This window comes from Amborella trichopoda, chromosome 1, assembly GCF_054954075.1.
Source record: "Amborella trichopoda isolate Santa Cruz 75 chromosome 1, AtrichopodaSantaCruz75HAP2 v2.0, whole genome shotgun sequence".
NCBI classification, from domain to species: domain Eukaryota; kingdom Viridiplantae; phylum Streptophyta; class Magnoliopsida; order Amborellales; family Amborellaceae; genus Amborella; species Amborella trichopoda.
Genome location: NC_142336.1, coordinates 31,874,481 through 31,895,638, shown reverse-complemented (window position 1 = coordinate 31,895,638; position 21,158 = coordinate 31,874,481). Strand labels below are relative to the sequence as shown.

The following is a 21,158-nucleotide window of genomic DNA, read 5'->3' as shown; positions in this document are numbered from 1 at the left end:
CACATAAATGGGCTGTAAGTCTATAATAACTAATTATTCTTACTTTATTTAGAAACAAACCAACCCAACGGAAAAACCAATTGATCAATAAAACTTACATGCCTGTCAAATCTCCCAGGCCTTGTTAAAGCTGGATCGAGTATATCAGGCAAGTTAGTTGCAGCCATCAATATTATGCCCTACATATGAAGTAACCCAAGGATCAGCACATAAAAACAAAAGAGTCGAGCATAGTTTCAGCATGAGAATTAGGCCAACCTCTGGGTCATAAAAGAATTAGGCAAACCTCATTTTGCTCAAATCCATCCATTTCAACTAGCAGCTGATGTAATGTTTTCTTTGTGTGACCTTCCCATTGCTTCCTTGTAGAGCCCACAGCATCGATTTCATCAATAAAAATAATGCAAGGTGCCTACAAACAGTGGAGCAATAACATGGTCAATACCAACCTATCCAAATTAAATATAATCTCACGAATGAATCATATAGGCCCCAGCTTAACAAAATAAATATCATAAATACCACAAGAAAAATAGAATATAATAAAAGATAATCTTTAACATAAGATCTTTGGTTTTCAACAAGTTGGACATTTGGTAGGACTGGTTTGGACCATAGTTAGCAAGTCTAGGACTATCAATAAATCGGCTCACCATAAAATCGGAAACAATTCGTTTTTATTTTAAAAAGTCGGATGAAAAAATCAGGTAAAATATACAGATCGGCAAAATTACTTCATATAAAGATATTGCTAATATATCGGATTAGGCTCAAAAAATCGAAGTCAAAAAATCGGATAAATTTATAATATTAGAAATTTTGAAATTCTAAAAAATAAAAATTATGTCAAAGCCATCAATAACTAATTCATCTATAAAAACTTTACCAGACTAATATAATTAAGTCAATTAATTTAGATGCCTCGTGACTCTCATGCAATCATCCAATATTAAATACATAATTAACTAGTAGATACCAAAAAAAATTTGTTCCATACAAATCTACCCATTAAATACTTTAAGAAACATCACACCTACTTATTACATACCAAAAACAAATATACTATATAAATTATTCATTAAATGATTTAACTATGGTATGGTGACAAATATACCATATAAATTTATCCATTAAATATTTAAACATCATACCTACTTGGCAGGTACCAAAAAAAAGTACACGATTTTTGTTTTCTCATTACAAGATTTAACTATAGTATGGTGACTATGGTTAACTATGGTTAAAGTTTTATGAATTTCTTTAATTGAAAAGAAGCTTGCAGAAATTTGGGTTTCACATCTCTATGTTTACGGTTTAGAGACAGGAGGAAGAAGGAAGAGAAGAAAATAGGGCGGGCTCATAGCCAAGGTTTATAGAGAGAGAAGAAGGAAGAAGGAATAGGTCATGGGCTCCACAAACCCTAATGGAAGAGGCCCTAACTGATTTTTAGAAAGAGAAAAGGAAGATGGGATGCTGATTTGGGATAGTTTGAAGAGGATTTTTCTCTCTCATTTGGGATGTTGTTTTGAGAGAAAGCCCTAACTATATTGATTTGTCAAGAGGCCCTAACTGATTTTAGAGGGAGAAAAGGAAGAGGCTTTTTTCCATTTTCTTGGGGAAACAACAACAGAGCTGAAGGATTAGGTTTGGGGAACTAATCCTATATGTACAATTGCTTGCTTCTATAAGTTTACAATTTACAGTATATTGTTTATCTTCGTTATCACATAATCAAAAGCAAAATGTTGATTACTTGGTCCTGTAGTCACACTCTCTGCTTCTCATTCATCAGTAAAAGACTATGTTTTGAGCCCTAATTTGTGCCACAAACAGTATTTTCATAAAAACAATTATCACAAATAATCACAGAAATCTGCATGTATATGATTTTCTTTACACAATGATTTACTTTACAAAATGATTTGCTATAAACAGTATTTCATTTACACAATGACTTTCCATAATAACACTAAAATCTGCATCTATTTGTTTAAGTTTAAAAAAGAAAGGAAAAAAAAATTTTATACCTTCAATATGCAACTATGGCTTTGAAGAACATAGTGGGGATAAAAATTTCTATCTTAGGATTTTTTTAAATAATATTTTTTTTCAAAAGCATGAAAGTAGCAATGGCTGCAATACACAAAACAGGAAAAAAAAATTTATCTTTCAAACAAAAAACTATAGGTATAAAAGATGTGATTTTTTTGCCTAATTTCAATCGGATTATGAAAAAAGCACGTTTTAAACGTTTTTATGAAAACTACGTGACTTTTTCCTGGCCTTTCAAAAGTCGCCGTTTAAAACTGTTTCCATAAAAATGCCAATTTTTAAAAAAATTCGCCGATTAAATAGCGATTTGCTAACTATGGTTTGGACCAAACTAGATAACCCATTGGTTGGACATACTTTCTTCCATTTTTCTACATTATATTTTTTTACTAATATTTATCAGCACTTGTTAGAACTTCAGAGCCACACTATGAAGCTGTGGGAGAGATTGATTGAGCAACGATTGAGGCATGAAACAAATGTATCATAAAACTAATTTGGTTTTATGTCACGGAGGTCAACAATTGAGACTATTTTCCTACTTAGGCAACTGATTAAGAAGTTTAAGGCGAAGGGAAAAGACCTCCATATAATCTTTATTGACCTAGAGATATGATAGAGTACCTCAAGATTTAATTTGGTGGGTGTTACAAAAGAAAGGAGTTTCCAAATACTATATAAACATGGTAAGAGATGTATATGAGGGAGCAGTAACTAGTGTGCCATCAACTAGTAGAAAGACGAGTGAGTCTTCAGTGACAATAGGTCTGCATCACGGGTCAGCATTGAACTCATACCTCTTGTCTTAATTATGGACGACTTAACTGGGCACCTACAAGATGAGGTATTGTGGTGTTTGTTGTTGGCGGACGACATAGTTTTCATCGATGAGTCTCAAAGCAGTGTCAACACAAAGTTGGAACTTTGAAGGGATACTCTAGAATCTAAAAGTTTTAAAATTACTCAGACTAAGACAGATTATATGGAATGCAAGTTTAGTAATAATAGGAGTACATATGATGAAGTAGTTAAGATTGACGGCCAATAAATACCAAAAAGAGTACACTTTCAATATCTTGGGTCGATAATCCAAGAAAATTGAGAGATTGAAGAAGATGTTGCACATAGAATTAGAGTTGGGTGGGAGAAATGTAGATGTGCAACCGGAGTTTTATATGATCGCCTCATACCAATGAAGATGAAGGGGAAGTTCTATGGGACAGCTGTGAGACCAACATTGCTTTATGGGATAAAATGTTGCGAGTTCAAGAAACAACATACCAATAGGATGAGTGTAGCAGAGATGAGGATGTTGAGATATATGAGTGGCAAGACAAGAAGAGATAGCATTCAAAGTGAATAAATTTTGAAGAACTTAAGTATGGCTCCAATAGGCGATAGAATGAGAAAAAATAGACTTAGGTGGTTAGCCATGTGCAGCATAGATCTAGTACAACCCATGTTAGGAGATGCAAGTTGGTTCAAGAGGAAGGCTCAAAAAGGGTAAGGCATAGGCCCAAAAAAAAATAGTTATAAGTAGTGAAAAATATATGGAGATTTATGACCTCACTAAAGGTATGGCCCGTGATAGAGCAGAATGGCAAACCACGATTTGTGTAGCCAAACCCAAATAGTTGGGAAAGGCTCTAATGATGATGATGATGATGATAATGATGATGATGGTTATGATTTATCATCACTTGTAATGGATTCAACTCACCAAAAAAATTGAAGCTTAAATCCACTTAAGTTCCAAGAGGAATTCTCTAGTAGAGAGACAAATAACAACTCACCAAATCATAATCCCTCTACCCAAAAAGACATTAAGGCTGCCCATACCAGAAAAAAAAAAACAAGTTGCGTGAGGTACTAAGAAAGAATAAAGCTATCTTAAGTGGCATGTGAGCAAGCAAAAGACAAACTAGATCACTATTGTTTCCCAAGTAATCATGCTTGCAAGTAATCAAGTCAAGCAATGCCAACCAAACTATTCTTTTGCGAAGACAAGAGCCTTTCTAATGGAAAGAGGCAATAGTGAAAAGACTCTTCCAACTAGATGAAAATAAGAATACTACTTCAGGTGTTATCCACCTTTGTAGGAAATCAACAAAACAGTAGCTATTCCGAGGAAATTCATGGGCTGTTTCTCAAGACGTTCAACATAACATATAATAGTGAAACCATGTATTCATTCAAAAGAAATATACCACCAAGTATATTGTTTTCAAAAATATATTTTCTTGGTACCATATGTCGTAGAATACCTAGGTATTTCTACATTATTTTACTTTGTCTAATTTCTTATTCCTTTACAATGATGATTTCTTTTTCCCAGAAGTACCTCACGCTATGAAGTCTACACAATATCAGATGAAAACATCGCCCTGAATATTTTTGTATCAATAAACAGCTTTTGCAAAAGAAGAAAATTATGTTTCTTGTGCCTGTTTTTATATTTTAAGAACTGGGTAGTCCATGACAAGTGCGCACTTTGAAACTGTTGAGGCACATACATATCTTGTATTCTTGTCACATAGGACAAATATTTCACAAACCAACATAGGCTTCTGATGATTAAAATCATGGGAATTGTTAAGAGAAAATCCTTTTTGAAATTTTTTTTTTTTGTTAATTCAACTTGGGCCCTCCATTCTGCATGGAGCCTTTTTTAAAGGGGTGAATGACCAATTTGCCCCTCTTATCAATGTTTTAAAAATGGTCGGCCCAGCACCTAGGCGGCCTAGACCAAAATACCGCACGCCCAGACTCAGGCGGCCCTACACGGACATATGTACCTAGGCGAGCGCCCAAGCGGGCTAGGCGAGCAGGCACCCAAGGCCGTAGGCCCTTTTTCGCTTTTTTAACTCGCCCAAAAGGGCAAAGGGGGTCATTTTGAGCTCCAAGATCATATAAATATATTATGGGGTTTATTTTTAACCCCCAAAATGAAACAAAAAAATCCTCAATCTCTATGTTAAACGTATTTCTGCGAATCTAAAATAATTTCTAAGAATCAAAATTATTTTTTGTGGATTGAAAAAGTTTTATTTTCTTATTGAAATTATTTTTAGAGTGTTATTGATGGTATTAGAAAACTTTTGAGTTGATTAGTAGCTCGATTGAGGTAACCAACATCAAAGATCAGATATGGGGCACAAAAGGTCAGTTTGTAATCTTTATTTAAGTTTTATTGTTTTAATTTGATATGTCTTCTGCGGAATCTACAAGGGGTGGAGATCCGGGATGGTAACATTGTGTTAACCCGGATAAGAATGATAAGAATAAAATTATGTGCAAGTTTTGTAGACATGTTTCTAATGCCGGCATAAATAGACTTAAGAAACATCCTACCGGTATTAGAGGTGATGTTGCCCCATGTAAGAAAGTCCCAGAGCTGGTAAAGAAAGAAATTTCTAGATACATTGAAGGTGAAAAGAGTAAAAAAATTTCAAAACAAAAGGACATAGCAAAATTAAAGTTAGCGGTCCATGTTTTTTATGACAATATTGACACTGAAGAAGATGATGAAGAGGGAGAAGAAGAGGTAGCCATGGTTGGTACTCAGAGCTCTAAGAGTAAGAAGGCTTTTGAGTCTAAGAAGCCTCATATGAGAAAGCCTATTGATAGTTTTTTTACGCTTAGCCCTGAGACAGCAATTGAAAAAGAGAAGGGAGGAAAGGCGAAAAAACAAGTGACAATTGAAAATAAATTTAAGAAGGAAGATAGAGGCAGGGTGATTCAGTATATTGCTCGGTAGTTTTACCATGCAGGCATTTCTTTTAACAACGCTCGCTTGAATAGCTTCCATACAATGTTGGAAGTAATTGAGTAATTTGGGCCAGGTTTGAAAGGTCGAACTCCATATGAGATTGGAGAGCTACTATTGAAGAAAGAAGTTGAGTATATTAACGAATATCTCAAGACCCATAAAGAGGGGTGGGCTAAATTTGGGATTTCTTTAATGATAGATATGTGGAGTGATAAGAGGAGTAACATGAATTTGTTGGTAAATTGTCCCTCGGGTACAATTTTTTTGCGATCCATTGATGCTACTAATGATATTCATGATTCTCATTACATATTTTCTTTCAGTGATAAGGGCATTGAGGAGGTTGGGGAGGAACTTGTAATTCAAGTGGTCACAGATAATGCTACTCTCAATCTAGTTGCAGGTCATTTTGCTTCGACAGAAGAGGCCTCGTATATTTTAGATTCCTTACACTGCACATTGCGTAGATCTTATGCTTGAGGCCATTGGTGACTTAGCTACTATTCAAGAAGTTCTTTCCTAGGCTAAAGAGGTTACAATCTTCATATACAGCCACATAATAGCATGATGTGCAAGTTTATAAAGAAGAGAGAGCTAGTGAGGCCTAGGGTCACTAGATTTGTCACTGCTTACCTTAGTCTATAAAACATATATAGGAGAAGGATTGCATTAAGGTCTATGTTTGCTTCAGAAGAGTGGAGTAGGAGTGAGTGATCTAGAGATGCCAAGGGAAAGAAGACACGAGATATTGTTCTTTCGAATATTTTTGACATGGGGTGAAGCATGTGATATTAATATTTCTTCCCTTAGTGAAGGTCTTGTGCTTGGTTGATGCTGATAAGTCCTCCATGAGCTTTATATATGATGCAATGGAAAGGACTAAGAATGAGATTGCAAAAAATTTGGGCAATGATACAGCCAAGTACAACACAATTTGGGCAATTAGAGATGACAAGTGGGATAGGCAGCTCCATAGACCATAGCATGTAGCGGGTACTACTTGAACCCCAAATTCTTTTATGCAGATGCTCATATTGAGTCAAAAGGGATAATTATGGAAGGTTTTAATGAGCGCCTTGATAAATTAGTTTTCGATCCACAGATCCAAGATAAGACATCAACTGAAGAGCTTATTTCGCTCAAGTGCTCTTTGATGTTATTCGGGAAAGATACGGCATCAAGACAGAAAAACAAAGACAAACCAAGTAATATGCTTTGTACTTTTGTTTTATAAATTATAATTTTCTTTCAAGTTTCAAGTTCCTAAAATTATGTGTGATAATGTTAATACCTAAATTAATTATAAAGGTTGCCCACATATTGTGGCCATATACAGATCTTGAGTTTGACAACTACCTCTTCTGGTTGTGAGCGCAATTGGAGTTCATTTGAGATGGTATTTTACTATTTTACGATTTTATATGCTTTTCTTGTTTAAAAGTTCATTTTTCTAATATAGATTCATAGAAGGTAAGAAGATCATAGACTCATAGTCGTTACTGATGCATATTTCCTTATAGGTGCATACAAAGAGAAGAAATAGGCTTGAGCAAAAGAAACTCAACGATTTGGTTTTTGTTAGAGAGAATCAAAGGCTCAAGAAGAAGAAAACCCAACCAAAGAAGGATCTCATCTCTTCGAAAGATATAGAGAATGATTCAGATTGGCTAATTGGTGACCCTCGTACTGAGGAAGTCTTCCCTTGGGAGGGTTTGACATGGGAAATGGTCAAGGAGGCTTTGGGGCAAGCTTCTACTCCTAGGAGGGCCACTCGAGCAACGACTTCTGCTGGTACTTCTCGCTCATAGAGGGAGAAAGAGGAAGAGGAGGCAAATTCAGAAGAATCTTTGGAAGAAGAGGAATATAGTGAAGAGGGTGATGATTCTGATGATGACGGCCTCGATTCTAATGCAGATGCAAGCAATGAAAATGATGATTTTGATTTTTATTGATGTCTTCTCTCTTCTTTTGTAGTAACTTTATTGCACCATCTTGGTTTGGGCTTTAGAAATTTGGACTACTTTGTTATGTGGTTTATACTTATTTTGCCTTTTTGAACTATTTTGTTGTGTGGTTTTTTGTAGTTTTGGAAGTCAGTTTGTTGAAGACTTCGAGAGTTGGAGACTTGGATGTTATTAACTTATTATGGTTTATTTTATGCATATAAAATATGGAAAATATGAGAGTTGGAGACCATCTATTAGACTTTTAAATATTTTGTATGGTTTGAAATTTTGAACAAGTTTATTCTCAACATGCAATGTCATATGTTTGTAGATAACAACGTATGTTGCAATATTTTCAAATGGAATAAATTATAAAATTGACACAAATATGCATTTGGATAGCAAAAATATGAAAATAGCCTAGGAATTAGTATTAAAGGGCGCTCGACGTTTTGGGCGCCTGCCTAGGCGCTAAGCGTTGGGCACCCGGCTGGCCGCCTAGCATTTTTTGAAACCTTGCCTCTTATATACAATATATTAAGTGCTCCCCTTTCTTTCTTCCTCTCTCTATAAACCGTGTTCCCTCTTAACCCAAGTTTCTCTCAAAAAATCAAACATGTTCATCCCGTTTCTTGTATTTCTATTTAAAAAGCCAACCTATTTTCTTCTCTCCAAAACTTTTGATTCAAAGGAGATAAAGAATGAGAAATGAGGAGACATGTAATAAACGCTTTAAAAATTCAGATGGGTTTTGAGTTTCCAAATGAATTTAGGGAAGTCCCCTTCCCATGGCTTCAAAGTTTGAATGTTTAAAGAGCATATGTGATTCCAATTTCCAGTTTGTCCCCCAATTCATAATAGAACTGCCTTAATTGAAATCATAAATCAAAAAATATACCACTAGGAGAATGGGTTTTTATCCAAATTTATAGAAGGGTTTATTAAGATAGAGAGGGAGAGAGAGAGAGTGGATTTTTGTGTATGTGGGTTTTGGGGGAAGAGAGGGAAGAGAGGGAAGTGGGCTTCCAAATAATTTCCTAGAATCAGGCAGTTTGTGAAACACCCATTGGCATTGTACGAGCACAAGGCCTAACATTCACCACACCTCTCAATAGAATTAAGCTTCTCATTTGCATGTCCCTTGTTTCTCTCTCAAACCATCTCTCTCACTGTACCCATGTTTCTCTCTCTACTCATCCTTCTCTCTCACCCTCTCACCCAGAATTTGGCTTTAGAAGGGGGGCAAATGAGTCTATTGCCACTCCAGAAAGCCCCCACATGGAGAGAGGAAAAAAAAACTTGGTTCATATTCTTAAAAACCAACTTAAAAAAAAAAACTTCTTTTAAAAATCCCAAAACATAATCAACTAATTGTCGAATAATAATTCTATGAGGACCAGGCCAAAAGTGCTCTTGATATTGAAACTAAAATTCTATTCACCAATCTGGTAATAGTACCTTTTTTTTGGCAGCCTGAAACAAAGATCGAACACGGCGAGCTCCAACTCCAACAAACCTAACATGTAATTATAACACAAAGGCATTTAGCTAATCCATACAAAAGTGTCATATTAACACGAGAAGCAAGACGTATGGAATAAACTTAGGATCAAAACAAGAAAACCTATCTGGAAGAAAAAAAAAAATGGCATACTTTTTCAAGCCTCAACTTATTGCCTCAATATACAAAAAAGAAATAGAAGGCAGACTTACATTTCCTCAAACTCGGAACCAGCTCGATAAAAGAAGGGTACTCCTGCTTCTCCAGCAATAGCCTGCCATGGTCAGGCATTGTCAATCATAAGTTGTATGAAACACTGGGCATCGAGTTTTTAAGAAGCGCAGTTATGCATTCAAACATGATTATTTTAACCTATGATTTCCATATAATGGCATATGCATAGTGCATCAATGGACTTGACATGACATTAATAGCAATGATATACACCTCTAGGATTCTTTTAAATACAAAATATTCCAAAAAATGTAAATAATAAAATAAGAATTAAAGATAAAAGCATATCAATGAAACTAAAGGAGTTCTATAGGACGGTTGTAAGACCAACCATGATTTATGGGACAAAATGTTGGGCAGTCAAGAAACAACATATCCACAGAATGAGTGTAGCTTAGATGAGGATGTTCAGATGGATAAGTGGCAAGACAAGAAAGGATAGAATCCGGAATGAAGGCATCAAAGGGAACTTAGGGGATGGCTCCGATAGGCGATCAGGGAATCCGCCTAGAATAGCACCAGTTAAGAGGGGTGATTCGGTTCAGGTGGAAGACTAAAGAGGCAAGGGAAGGCCCAAAAGGACATGGATGGAAGTAATTAGAAGAAAATGGTGACTTATAATCTGACTAATGGTATGGCTGTTGATAGAGTGGAATGGTATGATAGGATCCGTGTGCCGACTCCAAAGTGCCGACTCCAAATAGTTGGAATAAGGTTTGGATGATGATGATAATGATGAATTAAAGATAACATCAAATGATGTTTCATAAAATTCCAATCTAAAATGGCCAAGTGTACATGTTACTAGATATCTATCATTAATTTAATATTTTCAAATAAAGAATCACAAATAAAAGCCATAATTTCTTGTAAAAGTTACCCATACTCATATTGCAATAAACTATCAAATTCAATCATCTTTTACTTCCAAAAACGATCTCCATCCATGGTACAAAAACCATTATTAAAACTCAAAGATATTTCGTGAAATGAGCAAATAGAAGGAATAGACCCATGGCAAAGGTAGTCAGGATGACAGAGAGCCACAACATGACATCTTGGGTTCCATTCGTACCAGGTCCCAACTCAATATTCAAAATAAATAAATAAAATGAGCAAATAGTCTAAAAAACATAATCCTCACCTTGGCAAGAAGAGTTTTACCGGTTCCAGGAGCTCCAGTCAAGAGGATGCCCTACGATAAAAAAATTTCATTTACACAGAATTCATGACCTAACCAAACAAGATTATTTCGCACATAGATAGAAAAACTAAAACATAAGAAGGATAGAACATAAGCAAGAGAATATAAAATTCAGACACAGGAAACACTAAATGTTGTAATAAAGGCCTACTACTAGTAAGCTATAAGTAAAATAAAGAATTCAAGAGATGTTTGAAAGTGCATATTCACAAGAGCATTTTAAGTTGCTTATTGCCAAGATCTGGGTGCTATGAGATTTGAAACAGGAAGAAACATGCACAAATGATTTACAGTATGGGCCCAAGGATGTGTATTTATTCCCCATTTGGAACTGGCAAGACATGCTGAAAGTTATCAAATAAAGCAAAATCTGCAAGCAGTTCTTTCTATTGTAAAGCACTGCAATTAATTCATATGTGAGATGTTGCCCAATGATATAATCATAATGGTCCAGGACCTTTAGAGTACAATTAATGGATAGGTTAGAGTGAGACTCTCTGTGTAGTGATATAAAATTCCTGGACGATAGAGAAATTTATATGGGTAGAACAAATAGGTTGAATTCCAAAAGTGCCCAATTTAAAGCAGCACATTCTTGTAATCTGTTATAGTTTATTATGATCATGACACTAAGGGTTTTCTAAATCCCAAAAGAAATATTATTACTGTAGCAAGGAATTGCGGCAAGACAGTAAGTGCTAGAAACAATTAAAAAGGCATAAGAAAATCAAAACACACAATACGCTGGAGAAACACCCAATAAAGAAAACCGCAATATAACAAATCAACACAATAAGACATCTGACATGAGAAACTACAAAGAAGGGCCAATCATAATCTTTCTTATTGCCAAAAAAAAAGGTAGGTCAGCTTTTTCGGTTTTTTGGGTCAAAAGTCAAGGCTTTGAACCCTTGACCTACCCCGAGCCAAAGCTTTAGATACAAGAGTGTATTCATTGCAACTATCGTCAAGGTTATAACAAATAAATTAAAATATCTAATTGCAACAATATGACAACATCAAGTAGATTAAGGCCTTTATTAACAATAACCTAATATGTGGGATACAATTGAGCTCAATGATGACTTGTTAGATACTAAAGAAAGCATGTCAAATACAAAGGCGTCAACATCCCATAGGAATCAGGTTGGATATCTTTAAGTTTAATGGCACTGCCAAAAGAAAACATTTAGCAAACACAAAGACATTATTCAGCACACAAACAATAATATTAGGACATAAATATTAACAAAGTTACATTTACTCAAATTAACTTTCATTAAATGGAAAACACAAAGTCAAACTCATGGTAGATATTACATACTTCGTAAACAAAAGTGCCTGAGCATGAACTTGGAGATGACTAAAACCCGAACATACCTTTGGCAACTTTCCCCCAAGGCGAGTAAACTTTGCAGGGTTCTTCAAATACTCCACTACTTCCTCCAGTTCTTGTTTGGCATCGTCACAACCTTTAACATCCTTAAAAGTTTTCACATTCTGCGACACATGAGAATACCACTTCAGCATCAAAAATTTCGTAGTAACCAGAATCTAAACCAGTTCAGGAAGTGGATTCAACCAAAAACAACCAAAGAAAGAAAAAGACTAGAAAGACAAAAGGTTCATACTTCTTATTTCATACATCAAATTTCTTGAACTTCCAATATCTATTTAATAGGAAATGAAGGTTATGGTTATCATAACCAGCCTGCCCAATGTAAAAAACTCGGCTCGGGCCTGGGACTCAGCCGCTGCCAGGCCAAGTAAGTCAGGGCAAGTCCGAGGATTCATCCAAGTCCTGCGTGATCTCAGAAAGGGCTAAAACTGAAAAATGAAATATAGAAAATTGGCAGAGAGAGAGAGAGATGTTATAAAAAGAATTAAAAATCCGTAAAAGATGCAAAAAGTATAATAGAAGACACAATACAGAAAAAAGTGATTCACATTTGAAAACAATTGAGAAAAATATAAGAAAAGAAAAATACAAAAAATGGAGCATATAATAAAAAAATTTCACAAAATAATCATAAAACACCAAAAATATATAGAAAGATATTTATACATCATTTATTACTGTTTAGCAACAAAACTTGTATAGAAAGTTAGAAACAATATCATATTTCTAATCCAAAGTTGTACAGCAAACTCATACGGCCGAGTGACTCAGCCGAGTCCTCGAACACCAAGCCTGCCAGTTCAGTTGATGGTGTCAAGGATCAATGAATATAGAAAAAAGTATATATAACGAAAGTAACAAACCACTATATCAAACCATTCAAAGACAGGATCAACAAAAAGCAGTAGGTTGAAAATCAATAGCAATTGAGGCCACAGCAGTGTGTATGGAAACTGTAAGAAGCTGCACTGGGCTGACTATCAGTGTAAGAAATAAACCAATGTCATTCCAATTAAGCAGAAGGTTCCAGCAATATCAGACTGATCACTGTTGATCTGCTGGCTCTAAGGCATGGTATTCAAAGAAATGTAAATGTATGGAAAATATATCCTTTGGTTTATGTCTGTTGACCAGTTTAATTTTTACAATAGTCTTCCTTTCATATGCTGTTCATGTTCTATAACAAGCCCAAGCAGATGCTTGTATCATCCAATCAAACCATGAGATAATCAAATGAGAAGGACTTATCAGGTGCAACCCAGTTCTACTTGCATTTGATATTTTCATGCCTAGCATTATCTAATCGACGATGGACGGTTTTCGAGGAAAAGCGAGACCTATTTGGGCCATGTCATGTTTTGGCGGGTCTCACTCTCTCTCCAACACCATATGTCAAAGGTTTGGAAGGTTTTATGCTAGGAAATACCATGGTTCAGTTTGAACGACGCTCCTCCAGATACTTCCATTTACAGAATATTAACTTGTGTTTGGTTTGAGTATATTACACTTGTCAGACAATGCATTAAACTTTAAAGCGGAAATGAATCCATTAGTTAGTGACTGGCAATAAACCAAGAAACTTGAAAAGTGATAGCCCTAACAAATGTTGAAATTGAATAAGACATCACATGTATATAGCTGATGCATACCTAACTGTCATAATAGACAGCAGTTTGTTTTTCATAAACTAAGATACACATATAATGAAGACAGCATCCATATCCATCCGTATTACCTTCTCCGGCATAACTTCTTTGTTCAATTCCTTTGGAGAATACGAAGAACTTGAGCCAACACCAGACGTGCCGATTCCACCTAAACTACCCACATACTTTTGAAGGGCAGCAGCACCCATTACCCTTACAACAGCAAAGATCCATAACTCCAGTCAGTGAGCATCACATACAAGATAATATTTATGGTACAGACATTAAACCTAGAGATCTAGGAACTTTAAACATAGTTCCAAATGAAATTTTACAACACCACCATTCATACCTACTTAAGCATATGCATAATCAAGCATAAATCAACAATAAGCTTCAAATATAGACCAAAAAGAAAGCCATATGCTTACTTCTCGCCAGAAAGATTGGGTTTCTGCCAAAACATTCTTTTTTTGTTAATCTTACAAGTAAAACTTTTCCCTAAATACTTATGACACAGTTACACAATCAAGCCGACCCATCAAGAACTGCAAATTCAGTAGTGACAAATGAAGCACAAGTCACATTGCAAATGAAGCAAACACTCCAAAGAGAAGTGACTTATATGATCCTGCAATCATTCTTGAAATCATAGCTGTATTTTTCTTATCGCAAACTGAAAGAAGTTCTTCATGATCGGAAACACCCCCTATGACGAATTGGATACTTACGCTTTCTTAATCATACCAGTTAACTTCAGGTGTGAAAGCACCAAATCCAGTAAAACTAATTAGATGACTAGGATGTCACTTTCACCCATTTTGATGAAGGAAATAGCACAACTGATATTGGGATTGAATTCTAAGTTCAATTGGCATAATATAATATTTTTAACCATCAGTGCCACAAAATAGCTTAACTATCAAATAGATTATTAAAAAAGGAAGGAAAAGTAGTATGGAAAGGTTGTGTGACATAGCATTTGGAAATATACAAGAGTATCTGAAAGAAAAAACCTAGAAGTGGTCAAACAATATTGAAATAATCATGTCGAATGGCATTAGAGCAAGCTTACCACATGAATCCGACAACAACTGTAAATAGGATGGTTGAGATGAGTTCTTGAGCAAAACGAGTTGACTTGTTCGATGCTTTTGGATCCACCTACCACATAAAAGCATAAACAAATCCTATCAACATCAGGGAATGAAACGAAGGAAGCAGCTATTCACATAAGCTTTCATCTTTTGTTGTGATACAAGCAAACTTACATCTCTTCAAAACATTACAGCATTTTACCAACAACAGCAGCTATATATTAGTACATGTTTACAACGTAGTACCACTTACCATAACTACATGTAGTGGTTGCTTCTCAGATATGCCAGGGCTCAAAAAGGACTCATTTGCATTTCCTGTTGCACGTTGCTTCAACTCATGCAACTGTACAGAACAAAAGATCAGTACAAGAACTACTCGGTCGTCATGGATCATGAACATAAATGTCAAATCATGGTTGGGAGAATAAATTCAGGTTTCCTACAAGTCTGAACAGCCACAAAGGCCAAAAAAGTACCTTGGTTACATAATAGAAATAGATAGATTAAAGTGTCCCATTATGAATGTTCATTAAAGGATGACTGAATGTAAAAGCCACATAATCATTGTTATTCTTTCTATTTCCTTTGATACTAAGGTAAATATCTCCTGTTCAGGAGTTCTGAAGTAGAGGTTGTAACTTGAAACATGCTGATTTCCGCAATAAGTAGTTTTAACCACACCTCTAAAGAAATTCCATTATTGGAGTTGGGATCAAGGGGCACTTCCAACATACACATAAGACAAGTGACTACTTTGTCAACCGTTTCTTATTTCTACTCTCGATATGAATAACATATAAGAGGTAGAAATAGAACAACTTTACAGAGGTAGCAGTTAAAAGAGAGAGTGTGTGTGTGTGTGTCCTAAGCAATAAAATAAAAAATTCCCTAACAACCTAGACCGATGCAAGGAGTCCATAATCCCATTAGCTTTTCTACAACCATGCAAAAACATTATCAAAGCATCACTAGTTCAAATCTAGATATTCTGCCACAACCAGATCCACAGGATCCCCAAGTTTTTAGATACTTAATTGCTTCGACATAAACCCCAGCAGACGAGCTGAAACGCTTGTTGGACAAAGGAGACCCTGGGAGCTTTCAATATCAATGAAAGATTAGAAATTTAGCTATACAAAGTGACGCAACAGACAGCCATCAGCAAGGATCCCAAGCGATAAGCAATTTATTCAATTATTCCAAAGCCAAACAACCTATGGTTCAGTGGCAGCCTCCGCTGTTGAGGTTTAAAGCAGCACAGGGCAGAGAAATGTAGGGAAATGCCAGTGGCAGTGCAATGAACCTCCACATGGTCAAGGTGCTATGGACCTCTACTATGTGTAATTCACCCTAAATGGAAGACATTGGGAGGATACCCTGATGCACCCCACAGCTTCAAAGAGCTCCATTGTAGCACACGCAAACTGTAAAGTTACTTGCTATGATGAGTTCCTGTCTGCATTCACTTGGTTGTTGATGCAAAAACATATCTTAGCAAGGAATCACCAGAAAACTAGATGGAATGCTAATAGCTCTCCACAAATCCACCACCACCTTTATCCCTTGCTCACCCCTGTCAGCTGGTTAAGGCAACTATTCCACCATAGGTATCAGTCCTGAGTAAGATATTCTTATATATGAACCAGTGCAGTTAGGCCAGTCTGACAGAACCAGTGCCTCCACCAGCTTGATGGCCACCCAAAGTTTATACTCTTAAATGAGAAAGATAGCAACCAGAAGTGGTCTCTCAGAATTATAACCCCAGCCAGATTTTATACTGGTGAGGGTTCTCACAAGTCCCACAGAGAAAGAGGCCAGTTTGCCACAGTGAGGGATGTTTCCATGGATATTTGAGTTGGATCTCATTATTTTTGTTTCTGCATTTGAGGGTTCCACAACAAAACAATTGCTATCAAAGCATCATTAAGCACTGGACTGGGGTTTGTGTATTTCGTCAAGAAAAACCGCGTCAATTCCAGACCGGAATGAGAGCATGAACTCCACATCCAGGTGAGGAGCGTTCCAGCTAAGGTTACCTCCGTCATGCTTCCAAAGATTTCGACTGTTGATCCCCCCGCTCAAGGTTCTCTGGCTCTGGATTCATTCAGGCACTAGAGGAAGCGAAGCGTCCGAGGGCATTGAAGTATGTGAGTACATGGTTTCATGTGGAGAAATGTGATGGCAAATATGGTCTTCCTCAACAAGAATGACAAATAGAAATAGAAATAATGCACACTGCTTTCCAGAGGCATAACTTTCACCCAGATGTCCATTTGGGGTGGCCTGTGGCTTGAATAGAAGATCTATCAAGATCTAAAACTACTTTATCTAAGAATTCCCTAATTTGAGTGTTTTGTGACCCATATAATTGTAACAAGCTTGCTGGATAAAAGGTAATGAATTGTCTGTCCCTTAGGGTTTTAAGTTTCTTTCTTTCCACAATTGAGTCCATATTGCAATTTGGTTTGGAATTTGGTTTCTTTAAGTTATATGATTTCTAGAAAATAAGGTTCATATACTATTGGATTAAAAATGTTTGCATCGGATAGCTTCCTAAAGCATCTAGGAATTTGTTTTCTATGCTTTCAATAGTTAAAGTATAGGGTAAATAGAACTTGGAACTCTCTCTAATAACCATGTAGGCCCATGGCCAATTCAGTCAAAAGTGAAGGTGATAATAAAGATTGAGTTCTTTCTTTTGGTGGTGTGAGGCCATCTTTGGAGGAGTTCTTCCTTCACCAAACAAAAGCCTTCTTATTTTCCTCTTGCAAATAGTCCCCCCATCCAAGATTCCCTACAACCTATTCGTCCCCATCAAGCAACCCTTCCCAAGCCTTAACAACATAGCTTGATACCTTCCCAGACGCATTATGTATACCCCTGATCACAGAAAACCTAAATTAGCCCTAAATACCTAATCTCATCTCATTCCCTTCAAAGCTATCAATTATCCTTGATGAGCCTGCAATTTTCCAGCAACTTTAACCTCTATAACACCATCTAAATCGATCCCTAATTATTGTCCCAGTCATACCAAAACCCATCCTATTACCTTAGCTTAATCCTACCCCATTTAGACCTCATATTTCCCAATCCTATTGGAATTGGGACTCCCATTCTTACCAAGATCCTTTCTTTCTAAGCCCAGCTTGCTTGTTACAATCATATAGGAGCCAAGCCCCTTTGATCCTACATCAAGAACCCACGTACCTCTAGAAGGGGATTCTAGAGAGAGAAAAGACGGTGAGTAAACAATCAGTTCTTTCTCACATTGATTTCAAAGAAAGAGAAATTGTAGAATCTCTTGCATTGGACTCTCTTATCTAAAAAGATGAGATAAGAGATCTAATGTGTTCTGCAATCGACCAGCACTGGAAAGGCTGCTGCCCAGAGAGAGAAAGGTAGGTCCTTTACTCAAAGGGAGGCAGGGGCTCCTACACATAAAGAAGTGGAAGACCTAGAGCAAGGTCAGTCTGCCACAGAGAGGTGATTTCCTCTAGAGATGATGTACAAAATTAGCAGTTGCCCTTGCTCTGTGTTTCTCATTTTTTTTTCTTTTTACCAGTTATGTCTGTACTTGATTTGCCTTTAGTTAAGTTGCCATTTATATAAAAGGAGTACAAGTTGCCCCTTTCATGGTTCTGTGCAAATTAATGTGCATCAAGGTATTACACAATCTGGAATCTTCAGATATATTAAAACAATCGAACTATGCAAAGACATACATGCAAAGTAACAATAGTTTTATAGCTATCAAAAAAAAGAAAAGCAACACCAGTTCGAGAACACAATAGAATATGAAATGTGTTCAAAAGTTCACAAACTTTGCACGAAGATCTTAAGTTTCAATCATTACAAATAAATTCTAAAAAAAGGAACAGAAGTTTTCAAGGTGTGTAAGCCACAAAAGTTATAAAATTACCAGTTCAGGAAGACTTGAAGGTTTTCCAGAGCGCTCATCTGGAAGATATTCTGATAAAGAGTCTGTGACAACCAGAGCACGAAGATATTCTGCAACGGCCTTGCTATCTACTGCATGTTCCCTTCGTTCAAAACGTTTTATAACTGATTCGGGACTATCAACAACAAAGTTGACAACACCAAAAAAAAAAAGTATCTTAAAGTATAGCAACAAAATAAATAATTAATTAATTAAAAGAAAAAACGATACAAAAGGTATGAAGTATGAAGCCTACAATCAACCATCATATTCGACATGTTCATTTATTGTTTAAAGTTGTCTAAAAAAAATTTGAAGATGTTATGTTGAGAAGAGGTTCTTATGACGAATATATCATTATGCAGGATGCAATGTATTGATTGACCTTCACAAGAAAATTCAGCCAGTAGGATTTAAAATACAATGCAAATCGGAATTACTCCAACATTCTACGAACCCAAGCATCCAACAAACAAGGAGTAGATTTGAGGCTAAAAGATATGGATAAGCAAAACAAATCAGTAAACCAACTCCTGCATGCAACTGACAACTCTTCACAATGCAGTTTCTTCAAGATACAGCATCAATACATCCATGATCCAGCCAAGAACGAGAAATAGTGTTCGACAACAAAGCAACTTAAAAACAACTTAAAACACCCATATCTCTTTCTTTTCAGTTTAATCACCGAATAAAACTACTTTTCTGAAGAAGTTTCAAGATCAGTTACAAACCAACTGCATGTTTGATTCTTCCAAGTAGTTACAACCAGGATAGTAGTTTGAACTCTGACAGTGGCTTATTCTCATGTTCAAGATTGGAAAACCAAGGAAACCTTCAAAATTTACTTCTTGGAGAGAAAAACGCCGTCCCCCACCAAAACAATTATCTCTTCACCTAGACACACCATCCTATGGCAACATGGTCTCAAAAGGAAATCAGCCTATTAAAACTTTCTAGGGTCGTTAGGCATATCAAACCCCACCACTCCTCCTCTACCATCTGCCCTTCAAACTAACCTGGTTAATCTTCAATAATACCACAATCTCTGACATGGTTCTTTAATTTCCTATGTTATTTTTACAGTGTTCTTCTTGCAAGAGTTTTTTTTTTTTTTTTTTTTTTTTTTTTTTTTAATACAATAAGCACCAAGATGTAAAGCAGCCTTGCACTTACATATCAAATAGAAACAAGCAAATTACATGGAACCGTCATGAATCGTAGCCAGCTCATAATCATACCAGTGTTTATTGAGTTCGGCTAGCAATGCGCTCTGCTTGAAAGAATCCATAGGGTTGGCATCTGCCTCTGCAATCAAGCGCTCCAAGTGTTTCTCTCTCCTCCAAAATGGCCACCAACTCCCCCAATCCATTAACCGCCTCCCCATAGAAGCCATCGCACCAGTGAAAAACATGAAGTCCGGAAACTTACCAACACCTTCTCTCTCTCTTCCTGATGCTCCAACTGGCAATTGCACCATCTGTGGTAACGGCCCACTTTCCATAAGAGCCCCATCATTGACCAAAGAGCTTTCTCTCTCCTCTGCATCTCCATTTTCCGAGTCGCCATTGTGCTCTGCAACTCCATGGCTGAAATCCCCGGCGACTTCTTGGCCAGAGTTCAGGAATTCAGACGAGAATGCACGAACACTGCAGGGTCCATGGTGCCGGGACTCCAAAGAGCGAGAAGAAACGAATGACCCAAATTTGTAGATAGACAGATTAGCTCGTGAGAGTTTAGAGAGAGAAACACGGTGTCCTTTTGACAATGGAGAACGATGAGGAGGACAAGTGGGAGTGTGGAGGCGGGACGCCTGGACTGTAGAATACATGGCCATGAATTTGGCCGATTAGGGTTTTGATCCTCTTTTCTTGCAAATGGAATTTTAGGGTTTTTCAGTTTATTCTCCTCCCTCCCTGATACTCTTCTCCCCTATAAAAGAATGGAGAAGGGGAAGAAGAGCAAGAGGAGAGTCTTTGCTGGCGTCTCTTCTTTACAAAAGTAGTTTCAGTTCGGCCACACAAACTATGAGAAGATATCCGAGTCAATTGACTAAAATACCCTTGACTGCCTTTACTGCATTGATGTCCTCCAGAAAAGCCGGTTGCTTGCGTGGTTTTTGGTCGCCGCAGCTGCCACCGCTACTACGAGAAATGGGAAAGTTTTGAAGGAAAAAGTTTATATAAGGATGCTGCCTTATGATGTAGGTCTACGGCGGCCTTTTAAAAATAAAACTAAAAAATAAAAAGTTTTAATGTTGAAAAATCGATCATCTCGATATCAAGATGTATTTTTAAGTCTTAAACATAAATATATGACTGTTAAAAATAAAAAGATTTTAAGTCTTAAAAATAGTGTATTTTATAA

The 21,158-nt window shown here is 36.5% G+C and overlaps 1 protein-coding gene across 19 annotated transcripts in view; it reads right to left on the bottom strand.

Annotated features, from left to right (window-relative positions):
* The window catches only part of FTSH11 (FTSH protease 11), a 29,831-nt gene extending 9,037 nt beyond the window's left edge, over window positions 1-20,794 (bottom strand). For 8 of the 19 annotated variants that reach the window (XR_016046557.1, XR_016046563.1, XR_016046555.1 and 5 more), the window contains exons 1-11: window positions 20,033-20,794; window positions 18,774-18,927; window positions 15,102-15,194; window positions 14,827-14,915; window positions 13,841-13,964; window positions 12,087-12,206; window positions 10,647-10,697; window positions 9,481-9,542; window positions 9,226-9,283; window positions 287-412; window positions 99-179 (exon numbers count right to left, since the gene is read on the bottom strand). Coding sequence is in view for 7 of the 19 variants with exons in the window: in XM_088854658.1 (XP_088710784.1) it covers window positions 99-179; window positions 287-412; window positions 9,226-9,283; window positions 9,481-9,542; window positions 10,647-10,697; window positions 12,087-12,206; window positions 13,841-13,964; window positions 14,827-14,915; window positions 15,102-15,194; window positions 18,774-18,927; window positions 20,033-20,628 (1,554 nt within the window). In the remaining 12 variants the exon portion in view is untranslated. The remainder of the gene's footprint in view (window positions 1-98; window positions 180-286; window positions 413-9,225; window positions 9,284-9,480; window positions 9,543-10,646; window positions 10,698-12,086; window positions 12,207-13,840; window positions 13,965-14,826; window positions 14,916-15,101; window positions 15,195-18,773; window positions 18,928-20,032) is intronic. The other 11 variants (XR_016046607.1, XR_016046610.1, XR_016046614.1 and 8 more) reach the window with 3 other exon arrangements.
* Window positions 20,795-21,158: the final 364 nt, after the last annotated feature.